The sequence below is a fragment of the Myotis brandtii genome, unplaced genomic scaffold (assembly GCF_000412655.1).
Source record: "Myotis brandtii unplaced genomic scaffold, ASM41265v1 scaffold274, whole genome shotgun sequence".
Classification (NCBI taxonomy): domain Eukaryota; kingdom Metazoa; phylum Chordata; class Mammalia; order Chiroptera; family Vespertilionidae; genus Myotis; species Myotis brandtii.
The window spans coordinates 1,483,971-1,507,292 of NW_005360425.1; the positions used below are offsets into that span (position 1 = coordinate 1,483,971).

Here is a 23,322-nt window from a genome sequence, read left to right on the forward strand (position 1 = left end):
CAAAAAAAAAAAAAAAAAAAAAAAGATAGATGTACAATGATTCCAAGTATATTAGCTCACTATCAACAGAAGAGAAAAAGTATCCAACGAGACACACACAGGAAAGAGAAACTCAATGACATGTGCTTTCAGCAACATAGAAATAAGTGTGACAGTAGACAAGCATGACTAATGTGGACTCTAATGAGAAGCAAAATAGTGACCAAAAGGAATACAATAATGAAACTTCTGGTTCATTTTTTAGCTTCAAGCTTGAAAAATAAATATAAATTGAACATCAAGAAAGTGGGGGGAGGGGGGAATGGGACTGACCTATTATCATTTAATGTGATTATTTTTGTCATTTTGGTATATTTTATTTCCCCCCATTATTTATTTTCCATAGTCATAATTACACTATACATACTCTGAAATAGTTTGAGAAGGAAGAGCAGGAGATATCCAAAGCATTACCCAAAGAGGTGATAGATGCTTTAAGAGGTACTTGACTTACCTGCCTGACCCTGGATGATCGTCTTTCTCCTTTCCTTGGTTTCTCATCATGTGTTTTTTTTTGGCTTAACAACAGATTTTCATTGTCTCACAGTTTGGGAGGCTACAAGTTTGAGATCTAGGTAACAGCCAAAACTCTCAAGGCACTAGGAAGGATCTGTTCCAGGTCTCTCTCCTACCCTCTAGTAGTTCCTTGAACACTTCGAGTGGTGTTCTCTCTGTGGATGTGTCTGTCTCTGAGTCCAAATTTCCCCTTTGCATAAGAATGCAGTCATATTGGATAAGGGCCCACCTTGATAACCTCATTTTAACCTGACCCTGTTTACAAATAAAGTCACATTCACAGATACTTGGAATTAGGACTTCAACATCTTTTGGGGGATGCAATTCAACCCATAACAGCAAAGTACATGTCTATATATTCTCAATTTGCAGCTACATCTTCTTCCCTCTTTCTCTGCTCTTCACATTCCTTATTCCTCAACAGCCATCATTAAGATCAATCTTTGAGGATAAGTTCAAAATATATTTTTCTGAAAAAATGAAGGTATTAGTGGAACACTTAGAAAAATTTAAATAAGATGACTATATATATATACTTTTGTATTCTGCTCACTTAACATCATATCATATAGCTTTAAGGTTTTAACTGAATAAACAACTGTAATAATCTCAACACTAAAGATTTAAATTAAAAAAAAAAAAAAAAAAGTGTCCTATTAATTCTGTGACTGATCAGGATTGGAAAACTATACTGAACTTCACAACAAGGAAGTTAAACTAACTGTCTGGCTTTTTTTCCTCTCTCCTGTTTCAGATACATTTATCTTTTGTAGCACTAAAAACCAAACTGGCCCATGTTTATACATTTTCACACTAAATTGAGAAAAAGAGGGAGCAAATGTGTCTCAAACGAAGTAAACCTTTCATTTTCAAAAGCCCAAAACAAAATAAAAGAAACATTACTTAGAAAGTGAGACTGTATAACCAAGGTTTCCCTTTTCTTTTCTCTGCCTTAGGTCATTCTCTGAAAGTATATTTAGTATATCTGTTTGATGTTGGCAGATACAAAAATCATAATGTAAAATAGTCTTCATTTTTCTTTAATAATGATTAACTTATGTTCAAATGTTTTTGCTTAACACACTGGCAAAAATTCTTATAATGGTCGAGTTCTTGAACTTAAGCTCAGGAATGTTCCTGCATTTACAATCAACATTTTAAACTTTAAAGTTAAAATACCTTTTAGCCTGGCCAGTGTAGCTCAGTGGATGACCATCAACCCATGAACCAGGAGGTCATGGTTCAATTCCTGGTCAGGGCACATGTCCGGAGTTTCAGAATCGATCCCCTGTAGGGGCGTTCATGAGGTAGGTGATTGATGATTCTCATTATTGATGTTTCTATTTCTCTCTCCCTCTCCCTCCCTCTCTGAAATCAATAAAAACATTTTTAAAAATTTGAAAAACACCCTTTAAATTATTTGAATAACCTATGATTTTCGTAAGATGTAAGATAGGGCATGTGTTTTGTGAAAAAAAGCAATGAAGCTCTGAGATCAAATGTGTCTTTATCACTTTTTAAAAAAATATATTTTTATTGATTTCAGAGAGGAAGGGAGAGGAAGAGAGAGACAGAAACATCAATGATGAAAGAGAATCATCGATCAGCTGCCTCCTGCACAACCCCCACTGGTGATCTATCCCACAACCTGGGCATGTGCCCTTAACCAGAATTGAACCTGGGACCCTTCAGTCCGCAGGCCGATGCTCTATCCATTGAGCCAAACCAGCTAGGCCTTTTATCACTTTATATTTATGTTACCTACGGTAGTCACCTGGCCTTGGAGCCTCAAGTGCCCACCTGAATGTAAGAGATAATACTGCTTGCCTGACAGCTGTGAAAAATGAAAAGTGCTCCCTGTGTTAAAGTTCCTGGAAGATGGCCTACTAAGTAGTAAGTGATCAATAAATGTTAACTGACTCTGAATTATAGGAGCAAAAATAAATAAATAAATATTGTATATATTTCAATTTTTAGCAAAACTATATTTTAGAGTTCCCCTTCAATAATTCCAAAATTTCTGTAAATTTTACTTCTCTAAAGCCATGACTAACCCCAAGTTTGAACGTTCTCCTATTAAAGTTGTAATCTTATTGTAATTAGAAGTTTAGAAATTTAATGAGTTGAAATGCAACATGGCACAGATGCCTTATTATACCAACTAGTTAACACAGTATTTGTTTTCTACATTAATTTTACTTGCTAATCAAAAATACTGTTTTCTCCAAATAACATCAAAATAAAATTGCTGATTGTGCAATGGCAAAACCAACAACACCATGTCTGCAACAAGGCCACTTGAATTCTTCTTTTTAATGAGCTGACAGTTTCCAGGGAAAATTTTAAGATTCCATATACCTTTAAGGAAGTTCTCAAAAATTCAAGTGCAGAAGATATGCTTTCTACACAAGGCATATATTAAGTTATACATCCTAAACATGCCCATGAGTATTTATTTATGTTGAACATCAGCGCTGACACATCTCCCTGAGTTAATAAATAAATCTGCTGCCCTGGCTAGTTGGCTCAATTGATTAGAGCAGCGGTCGCCAACTGGTGGTCCACAGACCCTGGTGATCCGTGAGGTCTGAAAGATTGGCGACCGCTGGTTAGAGCAGCGGTCGCCAACTGGTGGTCCACAGACCACTGGTGATCCGTGAGGTCTGAAAGATTGGCGACCGCTGGGTTAGAGCATGGTCTCAGGCACCTAAAAGGTTGCGGATTCAATTCCTGGGCAGGACACATACCTAAGTTGCGGGTTCAGTCCCTGTTGGGGCACATAAGGGGAAACAATCGATCGATATTTCTCTCTCCCTTCCTCTCTCTCTAAAAGCAATAAAAACATACCCTCAGGTGAGGATAAAAATAAGCAAACAAATAAATTCACTGGGGGAAAAAAGACAATATATATTTGTATATGTTTCAGATGTCCATAGCAACTAGATGAAGATTATTAAGGAAATTTTGGGGAGAAGGCTATTTAGGACCCCTTCTATTAGAACACAGTGCTCCCCATCAGCAACCTAGGTTCAACACAAGTTACTCCTGCTTCTTCGATGGATGGAAGCTTCTCGTTGGTCTCCCTGCTTCTTTCCCCAAAAGCTCTACCAAAGAGCAGCCAATGGTCTAACTAAATTTCGTTTGATGTGAACCCTCTCATAGCCAACAAGTTTCCAGAGAGCCCCACCGCTTTTAGCATAAAACTTTATCTTTTTTATTAATCCTCACCCAGGCATTTCTATTCCATTGATTCTATTTTAGAGAGAATGGAAAGGAGGGGGAGAGACAAAAAGAGAGAAACACTGATCTTACATTGATTGGTTGCCTCCTGCATGCAACCCAACCCGGCCAAGGATTGTGCCTGCAACTAAGGTACGGACCATGAACTGAAATAGAACCTACGAACCTTCAGTCCATGGGCCAACGCTCTAACCACTGAGCAATCGGCCAGGGTTAGCATAAAGCTTTTTCATTAAAATTTTCATAACGTGGACTATCTCTCTAGTTTCAATCTTTTACCATTCCCCTAAAAACCTCAGCTGCATTTAACAAACTATTTTGGATGTTAGCTATGTAATAAAAACTATATAAAGACATTTATTTATGTCTGTTATTCAATCAGTAGAGTCCTGATTTGTATATAGTACCCTGCTAGTTAAAACAGATTAAAAATTAGGAGTAGGAGTCTCAGAGAAGGACTATTTGACCCTGCCCCAAACATCATTAGAAAACCACTGTGCCTAACCCTAACACATTCTCTTATACACCTCCTTGGTCTACCCTTTCAGTTTTCCCTTTTGTTTCATCTTTGCCTTACTGACAGCTGGTCCTTCAAGGTTCAGGTTAGACTCTGTTCTCAGAGCACCTATCCATCTGTATGGCTATTATAGCAGTTGTCACTCTGCAATGACTGTTTATTTCTCTACTTCCCCATCCTGAAGGCTCACACTGAGCTTTGCACCTCTGCTTCCTATAGCCCTAAGGACAATGCAGGCTGTAGATTTGCTGAATGAATGAATATCAGCACCGATGGAACTTCTCAATTATAGGGAATGGCACACATTAGGATGAGAAAAGGAAATGTGAAATTCTGGCAGGTTATTTTAGTTTAGAAAGAATCACAGATAATTACTATTTCCTCTTCCTTTTCTTTCTGGTCTAGCTAATCTTATTTGCTCTACTGTCTATACTCAAAAATAAAGGTAAATCTAAACTTATTTTTAAGTTTTAACTTTCTTTTTTAAATTTAATTATTTTTATGTTATTGAATTTATTATAGAGACACTGGTTAATAAAACCATACAGGTTTCAAGTGTACAACTCAATAAAACATCATCTGCACACTTATCATGTGCTTACCATCCAATGTCAAGTCTCTTTCCTTTTTTCCCCCCAAAACATTTCTTATTGATTTTAGAGAGGAAAGAAGAGGGGGAGAGAGAGATAGAAACATCAATGATGAGAGAGAACCATTGAATGGCCGCCTCCCGCAGACCCTCCACTGGGGATTGAGCCCTCAACCCAGGCATGTGCCCCTGACCGGAATCAAACCCGCGACCCTTCAGTCTGCAGGCCAATGCTCTATCCACCGAGCCAAACCACCTAGGGCAAGTCTCTTTCCATCCCCATTTATCCTCCCTTTGTCCACTTCCACCTCCTCCCATCCTCCTTTCCCTCTGGCGATCATTATACTGTAGTCCGTGTCTATGTGTCATACATATATATTTTTTGGTTAATTCCTTCACCTTTTTTTCACCCAGCCCCTAAGTCCCCCACCCCTCTAACAGCTGCCAGTGTGTTCTATGTAACTATGCTTCTGTTTCTATTTTGTTTGTTATTTTGTTGATTAGATTCCTTATATAAGTAAGATCCTAAGGTATGTCTTTAACTCGCTTCTTTCACTTAGCATAATTTCCACATCCATCCATGCTGTCACTAAAAGTTAAGATTTTCTTTTTTTTATAGCCAAGTAGTACTCCATGAACTTACTTTATTCATTTTTAACTTTTTCAAAAAATATGTTGTGCTTTCATGCCCTTTAATCCTTCCTTTTTATTTTCTTAAACTTTTTAAATGAAATAATACATACATATAAAAATGCATAAAATACACATATACAGTTTAAGGAATAAAGTGAACATGCATGTAACTACTTCCCAGGTCAAGAAACAAAACAGTCAACTCTTTCCCCATCCAAGACCCCACTGTCTTCCATTTTAGAGACTTATTTTTTAGGAGAGAATAAAGAACATCTCACAGAGTTTTTGGAATCAGCCCCTGGGTTCATATCCTTGCATGGCTCTGGGCCAGGGCAGATAAAGAGGCACCAAGATGCCAGGGTATATGTATATTGGTATCTGTGAGTGTGTAAGGCAGGGGTGGGCAAACTTTTTGACTCGAGGGACACAATGGGTTCTTAAACTGGACCGGAGGGCCGGAACAAAAGCATGGATGGAGTGTTTGTGTGAACTAATATAAATTCAAAGTAAACATCATTACATAAAAGGGTACGGTCTTTTTTTTTTTTTAGTTTTATTCATTTCAAACGGGCCGCATCCGGCCCGCGGGCCGTAGTTTGCCCACAGCTGGTGTAAGGGCATGCCCACACACGCCAGGATACTGGTTTAAAGCAATCTTAAGAGTTCGGGTAAACTGGAACTTCCAATGGCAAACATTTAAAAACTACAAGCATGTTACCTGGCCAGGTGGCTCAGCTGGTTAAGAGTGTCATCCCGCATACTGAAAGGTTTCAGGATGATTCCCAGTTAGGACACAAACCTAACCCAGCCAGGGCACATATGGGAGGCAACCGATAGATGTTTCTCTCTCTCACATTGATGTTTCTCTCTCTTCCTCTCTCTCTAAAAATCAATAAGAACATATCCTTGGGTGATGAATGAATGAATAAAATAACAGTATGTTTTTACTAAGCAGACACAGTATTTTGCTGCTCCTGGCTTAACCCATACCATGATAGGAAATCATATAATTTTCAAGACACAAGTTTCAAAAGAATACAAATTTAGACCGATTACCTATATTGCTCTACCTCCACTGTGGGTAGGAAAGATGCTTTAAGTGGATACTTGGCATTATGGGGTTGCATAATCCCAGCCACCCAATAGCATCATTCCATTCAACCAGAACAGGGGTTCTCTCTGCTCACAGCAGGCATCCAACAGGGTAGCACATATATGCTCTCTGAGTGAGAAAGCAACACCTTCTCACATATAACTCCCTGGAGAGAGATGGGGAAGGGGAGGGGGAGGACTTTACACCTGCAAACTCCTAACTCTATCAGCACTAGGGCTGGGAAAAACAGCACATATTTTTTAAAAAGAAGGAAATAAAAGGTTTCCTGATAAAGCCAGTAACTTTCAAAGAAGAATCTTCTTAAGCCATTTTTTCTTAGGAGAGAGACAAGTAAGTATAATGATTCAACATCTAAGTCTTTATCTTCCTAAATATCTTATGTCAAGCCCTAATGACAGTATAAGCAAACTGCTTAAAAGGGCAGCTATCAGAATTCTTATTCTTCTTGGTAGAAAAACACTATAAGCATAAAGTACTGTCATATTAATTAAGGCATCTCAATTTCAAGGCACATTTGTCCCTGGGCCTTTGGATAATAGAACAGTATCTCCAATGGGGCAGACATGACCTACCACCAATCCTAAGAGACTCCTGTGAGATATGACCTGGGATGCACAAGTGTTTTGCAATATCATTGAATACCCACCTAAAGATAGCCATATGTTTTCGGTTTTTACTTTATGTCCTTTTAGGGCTACGAGACAAAAATAATTAACAGACATATAACTTTTGGCCCATTGTGAAAATACTAACTGCAGTCTCATGAAAAAGAAAATTGCTCTCCAGGACTAATAGAATTGCTATTTGTACTAAATTCCATGAGTTTTATGATGAGCATCTTGATTTTCTTTTTTCAATTCCCCCATCACCAAAAGTAAGCCAGCTCTGTCTGTCAAGATGCCCAGGCTATGTGGCAGCAGTGTCAAAGGCTGCCATTTGCTTCAAGGCACTGCCATCTGCGGCAGCACAACATTTTGTCTCCGGAAAATAAACACATCTGCCTTTGCCAGTGTCCTCCCACTGTGCCGCCCATCTGGAGCAGGTGAGCTGGAAGGCAAGCTTGGGCATGGGTGAGACAGGGGCGAGTAGGGGAGATAAGGCCTCAAGGGAGATGGCACATGGAGGAAGAAGGCAGTGCTGTGTCATGTCACATCCTGCTAACCACATTTGCCAAACAGCATGTGAAATTAGCCTTGTTAGTGACATTTTAATCACATGTAACAAAAGCTGGTCGTATTTAGGGGACAAGACCTAAAAAGTCAAGGTTTCACCTGGGCCATCTGTTCATAAGGTCACATGACCTCACTATACCAATATAAACAGATGATGTCTTTGTGCCAGTCACCAAAGGCAAGAGGACAATAACTCTAGTGGTCAGAATAGAAGGTTCAAAACAATAAGATTCTTCCAGGATAGAAGCACACTATACATGCCTATTAACTAGACCAAACACACTTAAATTCAGGCCAGAGTCCTGGGACAAGTCATGGTCACTTCTGGAAATAAATTATACCTGAAATTCTTTCCTACATATTCTTTCCCTTTCACTGAAAAACAAAACAAAACAAATTCAAGTCTAATTATGGTCTTGACAGCAGATCTTTAAATCGTACTATTTGGAGGGGCAGAAGAAACCATAAAAATTATCCAATCAAATTATTTCTTTCTCCTAAGCTGTTCCACTAGTTTTCCGGAGAGCTAGTGCTAACCTCTTGGAGCAGGGCTCTTTCAGCTATACCACTAGTTTTTAACCTTTGATGGGAAGGGGATAGTGAAGCCACTTTTTCAAATAAAATTATGAACAGAATCCTAATACATAAAATAGATACAAGTTGAGTTGATCTATATGAAGCAGAACTAAAGTTTTGCCACACTGGCCTTCCTTGGTGAGATTCCTGAGGCAGCTTCATTGAATAAAATTTAAAAACCACTATACGAGGCTGGATATGTTTTTCCAACTTACTATTTCTATTGTTTACTTACTAATCATTTACAAGTCTAGCCCTATAAAAAGACAAATTACTATAGGCTCACCTAGCACTTCAGAAAAAGTGCTATGAAAATACTTTGGCCAGAGTAGCAGTAGGAAAGCCCTGAAGATTACACACAATGGAGGCCAGCATTCTGCTCTAAGCCAGCAATTTTCAACCAGTGTGCCCCAAGAGGCACACTGCGTGCCGAAAGAAGTTGTACAACATGCACTAACTAGCTATTTTGTCAGAGGCACTGACATCTTTTCCCTTAAGCTGTCAAATTAAAGAATGACAACAGTCAACACAATAATAACCACTCAGTGTGAAAGAATCAAAAGTATACTTATTTTTATTCGATCAGCAAAAAATGTATTTTTTTGGTGTGCCACAAAATTTCAGTAATTAGTTTATGTGTGCCATGAGATGAAAACGGTTGAAAATCGCTGCTCTAAGCCTTGCCACAAACATGACATTCTCCAAGGATATTAGATTTCACTGGTTCATATCTGTCTCCACATATGTTAAAATAGAGATCTTGGTAGATAATAACAGAAAAATTTTAAGGCATTAAGATGGGCTATACCAAATGTGCCACATAATTCATTTTAAGCAACAAATGGCCCCATTGCGTATCACTCTCCCTTTTATAGCCAAATAATCAAATCATAAGAATTTAAACAAGCCTCGTGTGAACTATCCCTAAAACTCATCACAAAATTCTCAAAATAATCCTATTAAAAACCCAAACAGCAGTTCTTAAATGATGGAGTCACTTATTAAATATCTACTATTTTTCGAAGGAGGCATCATTCACTCATTCCAAGTATATTTTATTAAACCAACTAGAGGCCCAGCACGCAATTGAAATTGCGCAAGTAGGCGCCCCGCCTCCCGCCATGCTAGGAGGCATGGAGGCACGCCACGGGCAGGAGTCAGGCCTGACTGGCGCCAAGGGCAGCAGCGCCTGACTTCCGCCTTAGGCACCCCCTGGCCTCCTGCCTGAGTCCGCTCTGGGCCGCTGGAGCCGCTGCGCCAGCTCAGGAAGCCCCTCCTGTGTCTGTCTCCTTCTACGCTCCGGGCCTCACCTGTTCGTGCAACCTCCTCCTGTCTGGTTGTGACCCATTACGGCGTCCTGGCCTAATTTGCATAGTGTCTGTCTGTCTGTCTGTCTGTCTGTCTCTCTCTCTCTCTCTCTCTCTCTCTCTATATATATATATATATATATGTGGTTAATTCTCAGTTCTCCTAATTTGCCACACTTGGTCACCCCTTCCTTCTTAACAGATGAAAAAAGTGAAACTCAGCAAACATAATTATTCAAGATCATACAAATAGTATGAATCAGAGACGAGACTGGAATCTGGCATATTTGCCTTTAAAACCTATGTTCAAAAAAGCCTCACAAATATTCAAAATTGGGGAGTCAAACCCATAGCAAAACCCTAATTAGCGCTTTTTCCTGCTCTTTAGGGTCTAACCAGGAACAGACCAACTTAAATGTACACATGCATTTAAATAAAAACTAAACTGAAGACTCTTTATATTTCCCTGAATCTGTGGTTTTTTTTATCTCTTCCTGCTGATCTCAGATCTTTAATTCTTTCATGAAGTAACATCCATTCATTAAAAACAGGTTAATAAAATTCCCTTCCAGTGTATGAATGCACAATAAAACTTTCAGTGGTATATGGGAACCTAATTGGATGACATTTATTTGGCAAATTTATTGAATACCTATAATAGGTACATATCTATACCTTATCCACATAATCCTATATGGAGAGCTTGGCATTTTAATAGAACTGAACATTTTATGTTTTCCCAAATGCACAAACATTAGTTCAATAACTAATATAGAAGAGAGTATAAAAGAGTATAGTATTTGAACTTAGAATCTTACCTCTCAGTCTTTTGTGCCTTGATATATCTGGATACATAAGAGAAATATTTAACCTCTTTACTAACCAGCCTTAGTATTCTTGTAAGTAAAATGAGAATTATATTCATTTTACGGTGTCATAATAAGCATTACATAAGATCATAAATATAACTATTTAGAATAGCACTGTCCAAGAGAATGATAATAAAACTGCTCTCTATCTTCAATGTCTAATATGGTAGCCATTAGCCACATATGGTTATTGTGTACTTGAAAAGTGGCTAATGTAACTGAGGAACAAATACTTTTTTATAGAAACAAAAGTTTACCTCTCATTCAAAATTCAGGAGGCCCTCACCCAGGAAGTAAATTTTAAATATTATTTAACTTTAATTGTTTTAAATATAAATAACCACATATGACTACAATGGACTGAGTAGATCTAAAACAAAGTCTAGCACATAATAGATTATCAATGTTGGTTTATTTCTATTTTCTCTAAATATATTTTATTGATTTCAGAGAGGAAGAGAGAGGGAGAGAGAGATAGAAATATCAAAGATGAGAGAGAATCATCAATTGGCTGCCTCCTGCAGGCTCCCCCACTGGGGATTGAGCCTGCAACCTGGATATATGCCCTTGACCGGAATTGAACCTTGGGCCCTTCAGTCTGCAGGCTGATGTTCTATCCACTGAGCAAAACTGGCCAGGGCATCAGTAATTTTTGAATAGCCCTCTCTTTACTAGCAGATCAGTTCAACTAAAATAGCACAACAAAGAACCTCCCACAGGAAACTAATTTACAGCTATTAAATTGCTTCTTCAGCCAAACAACAGCAGCAACAAAAAAGCAAGTGATTTATTAATTAGATGTATATGCTATACACTATGCTAACAGCTTTGCATGATTATCCCACTTAATATTTATTTTTTTAAAATATATTTTTATTGATTCAGAGAGGAAGGAAGAGGGAGAGATAGAAACATCAATGATGAGAGAGAATCATTGATTGGCTGCCTCCTGCACGCCTCCTCACTGGGGATCGAGCCTGCAACCCGGGCATGTGCCCTTGACTGGAATCGAACCTGGGACCCTTCAGTCCGCAGGCCAACACTCTATCCACCAAGCCAAACCGGCTAGGGCCCCACTTAATATTTATAATAATTCTATGAAGTAGTGCTATTATTTTGTAAGTAGGAAAATTAAGCTTGACATCGGTCCAAGGACACACAGCCAGCAAGTCAGTGAGCAAACATTTAATCCCAGGCAGTCTAATTCTAGAGACTATACTTAACTACCATGCTAACCTGCCTTCCTCTTAAGGAACCAGTTTATATAAGATTATGTACTCTACGATAAATAAATGTCCTCCCATAGGAAACACACATATGACTAACTGGAAATCTAACAATTTCAGCTATAGAGGCAAAGTTATGAATGTTAAATAAATCTCATGTCCTAACTGGTGTGACTTTGCACTTATCAGGAAGACTGAAAAACTATCATTGCCTTTCTCCCCAGAATAAAATTACTAAACCATCCTATATAATAAAGAGGTAATGTGCAAATTGACCCTCACTCCATCACTCCGTCACAAGATGGCTGTGCCCACAGCAGAGGCAGGGTACTGTAATTAGCCGTAATGAGCCATCAGCAGGGACCTGAGGCTGCGCGGCACCAGGCCAGGGTGGGGGACCTGAGGCCATGCCCCCAGCCACGGGGAACCTGAGGCCATGTCCCCTCCCTGGCACCCAGGCCGGGGGACCTAAAGGGGGGGTGGGGACGGCTGGGTCTGGATCTCGCCCAATGGGGGTGGGGCCGGCTGGGTCTGGGTCTTGCGTGATTTCGAGGTACATGCAGGTAGGTGGGGACTTGACTCTGGGTCCCGTGGTGCACCCCAGACTCTGACAGGAGGAAGATTTTCATATACATTTTACTAATTTTCTTTCATCACTGACACTTCTATTATAGAGAAAGGGCAAATAACAATATTAAAATATTTCCTCTAATTAATTCCCTTTTAATGTACACAAATTTCATGCACCAGGCCACTAGTAAATTCATATTTTAGAATAACCTATTTTGATAATAGTGTGGGGGAGCAGGGATTGGACCTAGAAACACAAGGCAGAGGTAGTCAATATTTACTAGAGCCCTATGTTACTGTCTATAAAGAATATTTGTTTGTTAAGACATCAAACATTTCTGCTAGGAGATTAACTGGATTCACTACATTTGCATGAAGCACATCGCCACTCTTATCTTAATTCTAAAAGAAGCTTAATTCACTTAATGTGCAGCATTTATGAAAAAGTATTTATTGTGCCCAAAGCTGGAATTCTTATTCCAGTTCTGCCTGACAAGTCAAAGGAATATTTTACATAGAAACCCACAGCATACCCTAATGAATTTTATAGGAACTTCTGGGTAGCAAAAGAAATCAGATCTGACCCATTTTCCTTTCTCATGAAGAAGTGACTAAGAAAAGGCCATTGACCTTTCACCCAGATAAAACAAAGTATATAAAATTGTCTCCTCCTCCCAATCCATCATGTCTCTGGCTTCTCTTTAAACTTTATGATCCTTTATATTGCACAAATCCCTCAATCAAAGCTAGCACTGAGAAAAAGTTCTATTATTGAGAAGTTCTCAATCCAGTATTATTAGGCACTAGAAAATAAAATAGTTTACAGATAATAAGTTAACTTAAACTGGTTTAAGTTAATAAGTTAACTTAAAAAAAATAATATGTGTACTTGTTTAGATTTCTGTCATAACTCAGCTTAAGCAAGTGCAGATAACTGAAACCGTTAATAAAAAATATGAACAGCACCAATTTTTTAGAAACACTACTGAAAAACCAAGGAGCTGATTAAGGCAGAACAGTCAAGTAATTATGGAACCATTAGTGTAGCTTTGCCAACACTATGTGACTTGGAGCTAGTCCCTTTGCCACTTTGTACCTTCCATTCCGTATCAGTGATAGAGAATTAACCACTATATATCTCAGTGGAATATTGAGCAGATTAAATTATTAAGCAAAATGCTTTGAGCAAAAGTCATATGAATGTTAAATATTATGATTTACAAGCATTCATTTTCCTAGCACTCCTGTGGGGTTAGGAAGTTATCTAGATTTCATAGCTGAGTAAATAGGCACAAGGGGTAAGGTCACATGGTAAGGCTCCATTCACTTAGTCCCTGTGGGAAGGAAATAACATACACCTTTAGCAATCATATGAACTTTTCTGGCACATCCTGCACAAACTTTAATGCATTCAAACCCTAACTTAATGTTGTATCTTTTTAACGTGCTACCGGTGGAACAAAGATAACTATGAGATAGCAACAAGGACACAATAAGCGAGGAGAAACAATTCTGTGTGCTCTGGCAAGAACAGTCATAGAAAGACACAGACAACCTCAAAATAAAACTGCCATTATTATTTTCAAGATTTCAACTCCACTAACATGTGGGGATCTTCAACCACAGGAATTAAGCAACATGGTTTGCTATAAAAATACTTTGAAAATTTTAAGCCCAGTTCATGTGGCTCAATGAATTGGACATTGTCCCATACATCAAGAGGTTACTGGTTCAATTCCTGGCCAGGGCACAAGCCCAGGGTGTGCCTGGGTTTTGGGCTCGACCCCCAGTAGAGCGCATGTAGGAGGCAGCCAAATGATGTTTCTCTCTTTCTAAAGCCAATAAAACCATATTTTAAAAAAAGAGAAGAATTTTAAAAAGCTATCACAGGACTTCATGTCAGTGTGCACCATCCAAATTCTCTGGGCTATATTTGCTCTCTAGGCTTTAATTAGCAACCACATAGAAAGAGAAAACAAATCTAAAAAGACTAAATAATGAATGAGTAGCAATGGGAAGGGCTCAGGAAAGCCAAAAAATGGCAAAAGTACTACTCATATATAATGGAATGTAAAAGAAGTACAGATTTTTCTGCTCTTATCCCAGGCTGCCTGCTATATTGCTTACCCGACTCCGAAGACAGTCAGCCAGGTTTCGGCGTGTGAAATTAGCTGCTGCTGTGGGAGACAATTCATAACCTGGTACAAGAGATAAAGTCATACTTAAAGTAAAGCAGAAGGAATAAGAGTACCCCAAATCATTCCACTACTCCTTTTCTTATAGTCTACCACCCTTTGTACACTCGAGAATATATAAAGTACACAGAATAAGGAGTACAATCTTACTTCTTGTCCCTTTCCCCATCTAACAGTTGTGAAATAGCTGATTAGTGCTGACAGTAATTCTTGGATACAAAACAGAACCAAGGTGACATTTAACTATTCTATGTGAGATCAAATTAACAGCCTTGCTTAAGCTATTTATTTATCAACAGACTGTGGTTTCCTCTGTAGAAGGGAAAAAAATACAAATACATAGGTGTTGAAAAAAAACAGGAAAAAGGTCTTGAGATGCCAAATTTTTTGTTGTTGTTAAAAAAATATCCTCACTGGAGGATATTTTTCCATTGATTTTTAGAAAGACTAGAAGAAAACGGGTGAGACAGAGAGAGAGAGAAACATCGATGTGAGAGAGACACATTGATTGGTTGTCTCCCACATGCTCTATAACCAGGGCAGGGGATCAAGCCTACAACTGAAGTGCCCTTGACTGGAATCAAACCCAGGACCCTTCAGTCTGGGGGTCAATGCTCTACCCACTGAACCAAACCAGCTAAGCAGCTCAGTGGATAAAGCATCTACCCTCGGACTGAAGGGTCCTGGATTCGATTCCAGCATGTGATTAGATTATTCCCCACAACATTTTAAACAACAATGTCATATCAGGAAGATTTAGATTAAAATTTTAACAAATATTTGCTGAACAGTTATGTTTCAGGGTCTATGCTAGGAGCTTTCACATATATTAATAAATTTCATCTTCACAAATCTATTAGTTCATATTAAATCATAATGGAAGCAACTCTGGACAAGCAGGAATACTTTCCAATTCTCCACCAAATCTCCTAAACACAATTAAGGATTTGATAGTTATCTTAAAGGCAGAAAAGTCTGATGCCTGACCACAGCATATAGATTTTTCTCTTTCCCTTATTTTAGCTCAGTTCTTAAACTTTAATATGCATAAGAATTACTATGTAAGGTGACATACACAAAACTATGCTTGATAGGAAATTTAAGGGTTTAAAGAGTTTAAATTTTAACCACATGTGATTTTTGTATTATTCAGACTTCAGATCCTAAAACCTATGTAACAAACAACTCTCTCAACTCTTGTTTACTGTTCCTCCCTCTCCCACGATAGACAGTTTAGTACTGTTGTAACTACTGTAGTTCAGAAACATTACTGGCATCCTTCACCTGCCATGTAGGCATAAAGTAGAACCACTAAAAAATAATTCTTAAAAGATTCTTCTTGCTTAAACCTAAGTACACATGCTTTAGGTTCCTGACTAGTGGAGACTGAGCCTTATTCATCTTTGAATTCGCTGTGGTACTAGGCAGAATGCTTAACATAGATGAGGTCCTCAAAAATATTTATGAATTGAATATATAATGCTAAATTTGCTGCCTAAAAAACTACACGAATGGATATCTAGTCATACAATTATAGTGAAATTAAGTCCCTTCACAGCTCCACATTATACCAGTGCTGTGTATAAAGTGTTATTCAACTGTGAAGTAAGTAACTGGAAGTAAGGTTCTTTCTGCTAAAGTGTCACTATAAATGTTCCTGGATCAAAGGACTAGTGGCTAATACTATTTGATAGGGGGGCTTTCCCAGTGGATAAAAGTTTATTAGCCCCAAAGAGAACTCACGAAACATCTCACAAAAAACGTAATTATCTTCCTAGACAAACATGCTGAAGAGGCAAGGCAGGACTCTTTTATGACATAGTAAAACTCCTACAATTACATAGAGCAGGGGTCCTCAAACTACGGCCCGTGGGCCACATGCGGCCTGCCGAAAACACTTGTTTTTTTACTTCAAAATAAGATATGTGCAGTGTGCATAGGAATTTGTTCATAGTTTTTTTTTAAACTATAGTCCGGCCCTCCAACGGTCTGAGGGACAATGAACTGGCCCCCTGTTTAAAAAGTTTGAGGACCCCTGACATAGAGCTTTAAATTTACAAAGCATTTTCATACATACTATTCATTAATATTACAATTCTATTTTAGAGATAAGGAAAATAATTATAATGCTTCCCTTTTCTGAATTTTTATAGAAAAATCTTTACAATCTGAAGAAGAGTCTAAGTAAGGTTTCAAAAATAGGAAGACTCAAATGAACCTATGACCACATTCGTCTGCTCATGTGTAGAACTGCCAGTAGAGAAAATTCAGTTCAAAGTTAAAAACAAACCAACCAAAGCTACTTTCTAAGTGTTACCCACCATTTCGCATCTTATAAAGTTGCACATTTTTCTGAATATATTCTGCAAACTGTACAGTGTCTCCAGCCTCTCCAACACATAGGAGTAAGATTTTTTCACTCATCTTAAACATCTTGTCATGATCTGCTCAAAGAAAAACACAGTATTAGAAATTAGCTTATCAGAAATTTGCTATTATAGAGCAATATATAAACATTTATCAATTACTACATTGAATAATTTGACTAATCACTGGTTTTAGAAGACTTTAATGGGCAACCGTATTAATCACTTTCCCTCTCCATGTTACAACTACCAGCATATTTTATTAATTGTCAATTTCAGTTGGTGACTATATATGAAAGCTGTCAATTAAAAATATAGTTAAAAACATTTAAAGGCATTTAAAATGCAAAGAACAGAATCAATCAAAGAAACTGAAGGAATCAAGCCAAGGGCCACTATTTTTAGGCTCATGATTACAAAGCCTTAAAATGTCTCTACAAATAGTTATTAGTTATTATATTTACACACATACAAAAGCATATATGAAAAGAACTGGTAATACAATTAAAATTAGGGAGCCACCTAAAGAAAAAAATAAATCACCTTATAAATCACCTTAAAAAGTAAACCACCTCCATTTCCAAAGCAAAGAGACAATTAAAATGATTGACAAAGCAAAAATTCTTTTTTTTAAAACATATTTTATTGATTTTTTACAGAGAGGAAGGGAGAGAGATAGAGAGCCAGAAACATCAATGAGAGAGAAACATTGATCAGCTGCCTCCTGCACGCCCCCCACTGGGGATGTGCCCGCAACCAAGGTACATGCCTTGACCAGAATCGAACCCGGGACCCTCGAGTCCACAGGCCGACGCTCTATTCACTGAGCCAAACCGGTTCTGGCAAAAAATTCTAACAAATATTGCAACACTAAGCTATTTTAAAACACCTCAAAAATCTCAATACTCTAATCTTATCTAGGTGAACCAGACTCATTCTGATTAGATAGATAAATATTCAGATAGCAATTAGTGCCTAAGGAAGAAAACTCCATATTGAGTCCGTAGCTTCAGAAAAAGCTTAAATCTGCCTATCTTAACTCTCACTTTCACTTTTCATTTTTCAAATAGTGCTGAATAATCTTCCCTGGGAGACATGTTTCCTGTTTGAAAGCTTCTAAAATGTCAAAATCCCTTAATAGGATTTAAAGAACAAAATGCTACAGTCACATACAGTATTTTACTGCAAGTGTTTGAGTTGTGGGTACCAGTAATATGGCTTAAACCTTGCAAACACACACACACACACACACACACACACTCACACCCAAATGACGTAGACAATATCAAATTGCTTAGAAACTCCTAAACAAACACATTTTTCTTTTGTTACAGGCTACAGGAGATTTAAAGTTTGCAAACTTAAAAAAATAAAATTTTACCTATAGCTGTATTATCTATGCAAAGAAAAAGGACCAGGAAAGTATTAGATGCCACTGGCATCTAAGTTCTTGCTAGTAGCAAAAGTATGGTCAATTTTTATTTCCTTATTTGCTTATCAGTATTTCCTAAACTGTCTATATTTAATATGTGTCATTTTTGTAAGAAAACATCTATAATAATAAAAGTGTAATATGCAAATCGACCAAATGACCGAACAGCAGAACGACCATCCTGACGATCTTCCAGACAACCACGCTATGACAGGCACTGGCGCCAGGCCAGCCAAGGTGGGTGTGATTGGTTGGGGGGTCCCGCCACTGCCCTGCAGAGGGAGGCCCAGGCCACCCTCTACAGGGCAATCGATGGAGGGGCTCTGTGATCGATCACCCCAAAGAGGGAGGCCCAGACCACCAGCCAGTGACACTCTGGTGGGTGTGCAGGGCCGGCCAGCGATCGCCCCGCAGAGGGAGGCCCAGGCCAGCCAAGCAATTGCACCCCACGCCTGTCGCCCACAGAGGGAGGCGAATGGTGGTGGGCGGTGGGGGTGGCAGTGCCACACAGACAGCAAGCAGTGGCAGTGGCAGGGGTGGGGCCAACTGGTGCAGCCAGGGGAAGGAAAGCCCCGATAGGCCCTGATCACCGGTCAGGCCTAGGGACCCTACCTGAGGGGTTCCGGATTGGCCAGTTTGGCTCAGTGGTTAGAGTGTCAGCCCAAGGACCGAAGGGTCTCGGTTTCAATTCCCAGTCAAGGGCCTGTGCCTTGGTTGCAGGTTCCCTGGCCCCAGCAGGGATGAATGCAGGAGGCAACCAATTGATGTGAGACACATCGATGTTTCTCTCTCTTTCCCCTCTCCTCCCTCCCTTCCACTCTCTCTAGAAATCAATGGAAAAAATATCCCTGGGTAAGGGTTAAAAAGGAAAGAACTCCTTCATGAAATGAAAGATAGGAAAAAGTCCACATGCCAATTCCAAAACATTGATTTTAGAGGGAAAGGAAGAAAGAGAGAGAGAATGATCAATGTGAGAGAAACATCGATCAGATGGAACCTATAGCCTGGCTATGTGCCCAGACTATGAGACCCTTCTGTGTATGGGACAATGCTCCAACCAACTGAGCCACACTGGCCAGGGCTATCACAAAAAAATGTTATATCAGAAAAGACCATATGAAAAATTAGACACTGATTTGACTGCAATTATTTTTAAATATTTTTAAAAAACTAACTCAAATTCACTTTTCTTCCACACTGCAGTGATCTTTCTTTTCTCCGAATACCCCTAGGACTTATTCCCAAAATCATCAATTTAAAAACTAACCTAATGGGTGGTGGGCATACAGTGCAATATACAGATCTTATAACATAGAAACCCACACCTGAAACCTATATGTTCATGTTGACCAATGTCATCCCAATAAGTTTAATAAATTTTTTTAAAAGGGGAAAAAACCCCTAACCTAATATTTACTAGTGATATCTTTTATCATACAAAATCATCTTGTATATATTTCCTTGTTTTCTTCTTTTTTAATATGTTTTCATTGATTTCAGAGAGAGAGGGAGAAGGGGCAGGGGGAAAGAGAGAGATAGAAACCTCAATGATGACCGAGAATCATTGACTGGCTGCCTCCTGCACATCCCCTACTGGAGATCAAGCCTACCACCTGGGCACGTGCCCAGACTGGGAACCTCTAGGTGCATGGGACAATGCTTAAACTGAGCCACTATGGCCAGGGCTATTTCCCTGTTTTCTTAATGTCTTAGACCACTCTATGGATTATATCTAATATGTTGCATCTCTTATAACACCTAGAAGTACTGTGTATATACTAGTAAATTGGGTTAAAGCACATTCTACTTTTCAATGTGATTTAATATACATTGTAATAAAACAGAAACCTGTAGCCCTGGCTGGTTTGGCTCAGTGGATAGAGCATCAGCCTGTGGACTGAAGATTCCCGGGTTTGATTCCAGTCAAGGGCATATGCCCAGGTTGTAGGCTCGATCCCCAGTAGGGGGCACGCAGGAAGCAGCCAATCAATGATTCTCTCTCATCATTGATGTTTCTATCTCTCTCTCTCCCTCTCTGAAACCAATAAAAATATATTAAAAAACAAAACTAGAAACCTATAAAGGTACTTAGTTATTGCTCTATTTAGACACTACTTCATGCTAACATCACTTGCATGCCAAAGGTCTTAGTAGTCAAAATAATGGATAGACTTACTCCCAAACAAATTTACTCCCTTGGGAACAATGGTTTACAAATAGAACTTCTATAAACTAGTTATGCAATTTTATATAGTAATCTGACTTGAGGAACAATCCACAACATAGATGTTTAACAAACCACTTTCAGATCTCTCTTCTTCTTCAGAAAGACCAAAAATCAAGCAGAGTCCCTCATGGTTCTTTCCATCACCCCAAGTGATGACAATCAAATGCCTGTCACTTACAAAAGCAGCGATGGACACTTTCTACCCTTTTTCACATACTTCAGGAAACCGCAGATTTAGTAATTTTTCATTCTTTAAACCCAAAATGAACTATTATCTGCCCTCAAAGCTTTCCCTAATCTCTAGAACCAGAAAGATCCCTTCTTACTCTGGATTACCTAAAAATAATCTCTTCTATGTCTGTTCTACCTCAGAAGTTTGATTGCACTCTTCTTATGCAGCATACATTTCTAGCTTGTGCTACGATTGTTCATACACCTATCTTAGTCCCTTGTTCAACTGTAACTTCTTTTAAGATAAGGGCCACATCTTATTCTTCTTTGTATCTCTTAAGTACCTAGTAATGCAAAGGGCCCAAAATCTATTTCTCAAGTGAACAATACATCACCTGAGCTAAAGTATAATACTTTTACAAAAGTAACCTTCGTGTCTCTGGTCAATCACGAAAACGCATTCTTAGATTTCACAGATCATCAACCAAAAAAATCTTTAAACAATTACTGAGTACTGACTATGGGGAGACAATATGTACCATATAGTAGTTATGTGCAAAACATGGAGTCAAACTGGGTAGGTTCAAACCTGGGTTCTGCCACTTGTGGTCTTAGTCAAGTTTCCGAACCTCAACAGCTTAAAACTAAAATCTGTAAAGTGACGATCTAATAGTGCTTATCTTAAAAGGCTACATGAAATTAATGGAAATCACTTAAAACAGCACCTGATACATAAGTGCTTAGTGCTATTACTACTAAGTATTTGTTATTGTGCTAAGGATTTGCACAAAACTTTTTCACTCAATCAATCCCCCCAACAAGCTTGTGATTTAACAGTTTTTTATGAGTTTGTTTCTGCCAAACTGACCACAGTTGCCAGGAAGCAGGATCTCAAATGCTCCCTGATTTAACAGATGAGGAAATCGGGGCACTGCGAAATAACATGCATTCACAAAGTAAATAAGTGACAAGGCTCTAGTCTCCGAGCTCCACCAACTACTTAAATATAAGAAAAACGGGACAGCCGGTGTCCTGGAAAACTGGAAAAGGAGGATCTGAGCTGAGGCACAGGAGGATACAGGCAGCGGAAGAGAAATGCCAAGTTTCTAGTCCCACAGTCTCACGCTGCCCATGATCCCACCTCATGCTGCCAGCAAACCAACCGCATTAGTAGCGACATCAGTAATTTCTGGGTCTAGGGAGCCTGGTGCTCGGCAGGTGCTTAAAGACTTAAAAACGGAATTCCCTTAGGCAACTCTCGCCTGGAGCGCTTTTAGCGAAGGCCAGAGCAGAGCACTGACCAAGGAGGCCTGGGAGGAGCGAATGTTCAGGCCCTACGCTTGTCTGCCAGTCTCCTAATTCTAAAAAGTAAGCAAGTGGTGATCAGGTCAGGCGGGGCTCCAACTCCCGGACCTCCCTGGTGTTCACCCAACACCCCGCCAACTTCGCCCGGATGCCCCTACACCCAGGCCCGGCCGGGCCTCCCCTGCCTCCGCTCACCGTCCTTCATCTGGACAATACTGCTAGCGGCCACCCGGTCGGAGGCGACAAGGACGTAGTCGGGGCCCTGTATACCGATGAGGTACTCCATGGTGGCGGGAGGCCGGGGGCTGAAGGCTCAACAGGACGCGGGACTCGCCGGCTTCTCGGCCGCACCGGTGAGACAGCACCACCGACCGCAGTTTCACTCTACGCAGGCCGCGCGACTGCCCCGGCTACCGGCGCTCTCGGATGACGTCAGCTATCGCGAGAGTTTGGAAGTGGGCGTGGCGTCGGGCTAGTCAACTCTGTGCTCGCGTCCTGACCTTTGCCTTGGAGGGCTTTGCGATGCCGGCTGTACAGGCATTTGCGTTACGTATGGCCAGTTTCTTTAATTATAAAATTGAGCTTACAGTTCGCTTGAAGATGAAGTCGCACACTATATGTAAAGTGCCGAGCACATGTGAATGCCAAAAAGGCGTGTGTTCCTAGATGGTTGTTGCTTGGTAAAATATCTCCCCAAACCCCTTCCCTACAAATCAGATTGGAGAAAAATAAACTTGACAGTAGCCCTATTTACGTGTTCCACTAAAGTAAAATATGGTCGAGTTAAAGATATAAGAATAAAGACTAAAATCATAAAAACAATGGAGGAAGAAAGAATAATTTGATAATCTTTGGAAGTGACATGTGTTTATTAGCATGACAGGGAACCCAGGAACAGGAAAAGATTGGCAATATGGCTACATAAAGTCTCTTTGATAAAAGTCCCCATATGTTAAAATATAAATATGAACTCAGAATGTGTTTCAGTATATGAAATAGTTAATATCTATAACTTAGAAGGCATTCTTACAAATCAATGGGGGAAAGATAGCACAATTTTTAAGTGGCAATTCACAAAAGAAGCAACACAAATAACCAAGAAACATGAAAAGATCTGCAACCTCATTGGTAATTAGTCATATGAGACATAAAAAACACTGAGAAATTGTAAATTGATGGTAAGAATATAAATTGTCATGACCTTTTTTTAAAAAAAAACTTTATTTTTAAAAGTTTCTTATGGAGGTCAAGTGGATAT

The 23,322-nt window shown here is 39.2% G+C and overlaps 1 protein-coding gene across 1 annotated transcript in view; it reads right to left on the bottom strand.

The window, feature by feature from the left end:
* The window catches only part of PSMB2 (proteasome subunit beta 2), a 37,008-nt gene extending 14,527 nt beyond the window's left edge, over positions 1-22,481 (bottom strand). Inside the window, exons 1-3 of the mRNA XM_005868577.2 lie at positions 22,260-22,481; positions 16,885-17,007; positions 14,496-14,566 (exon numbers count right to left, since the gene is read on the bottom strand). Coding sequence (XP_005868639.1) covers positions 14,496-14,566; positions 16,885-17,007; positions 22,260-22,350 — 285 coding nt within the window. The 5' untranslated portion in view covers positions 22,351-22,481. The remainder of the gene's footprint in view (positions 1-14,495; positions 14,567-16,884; positions 17,008-22,259) is intronic.
* Between the last annotated feature and the right edge of the window lie 841 nt (positions 22,482-23,322).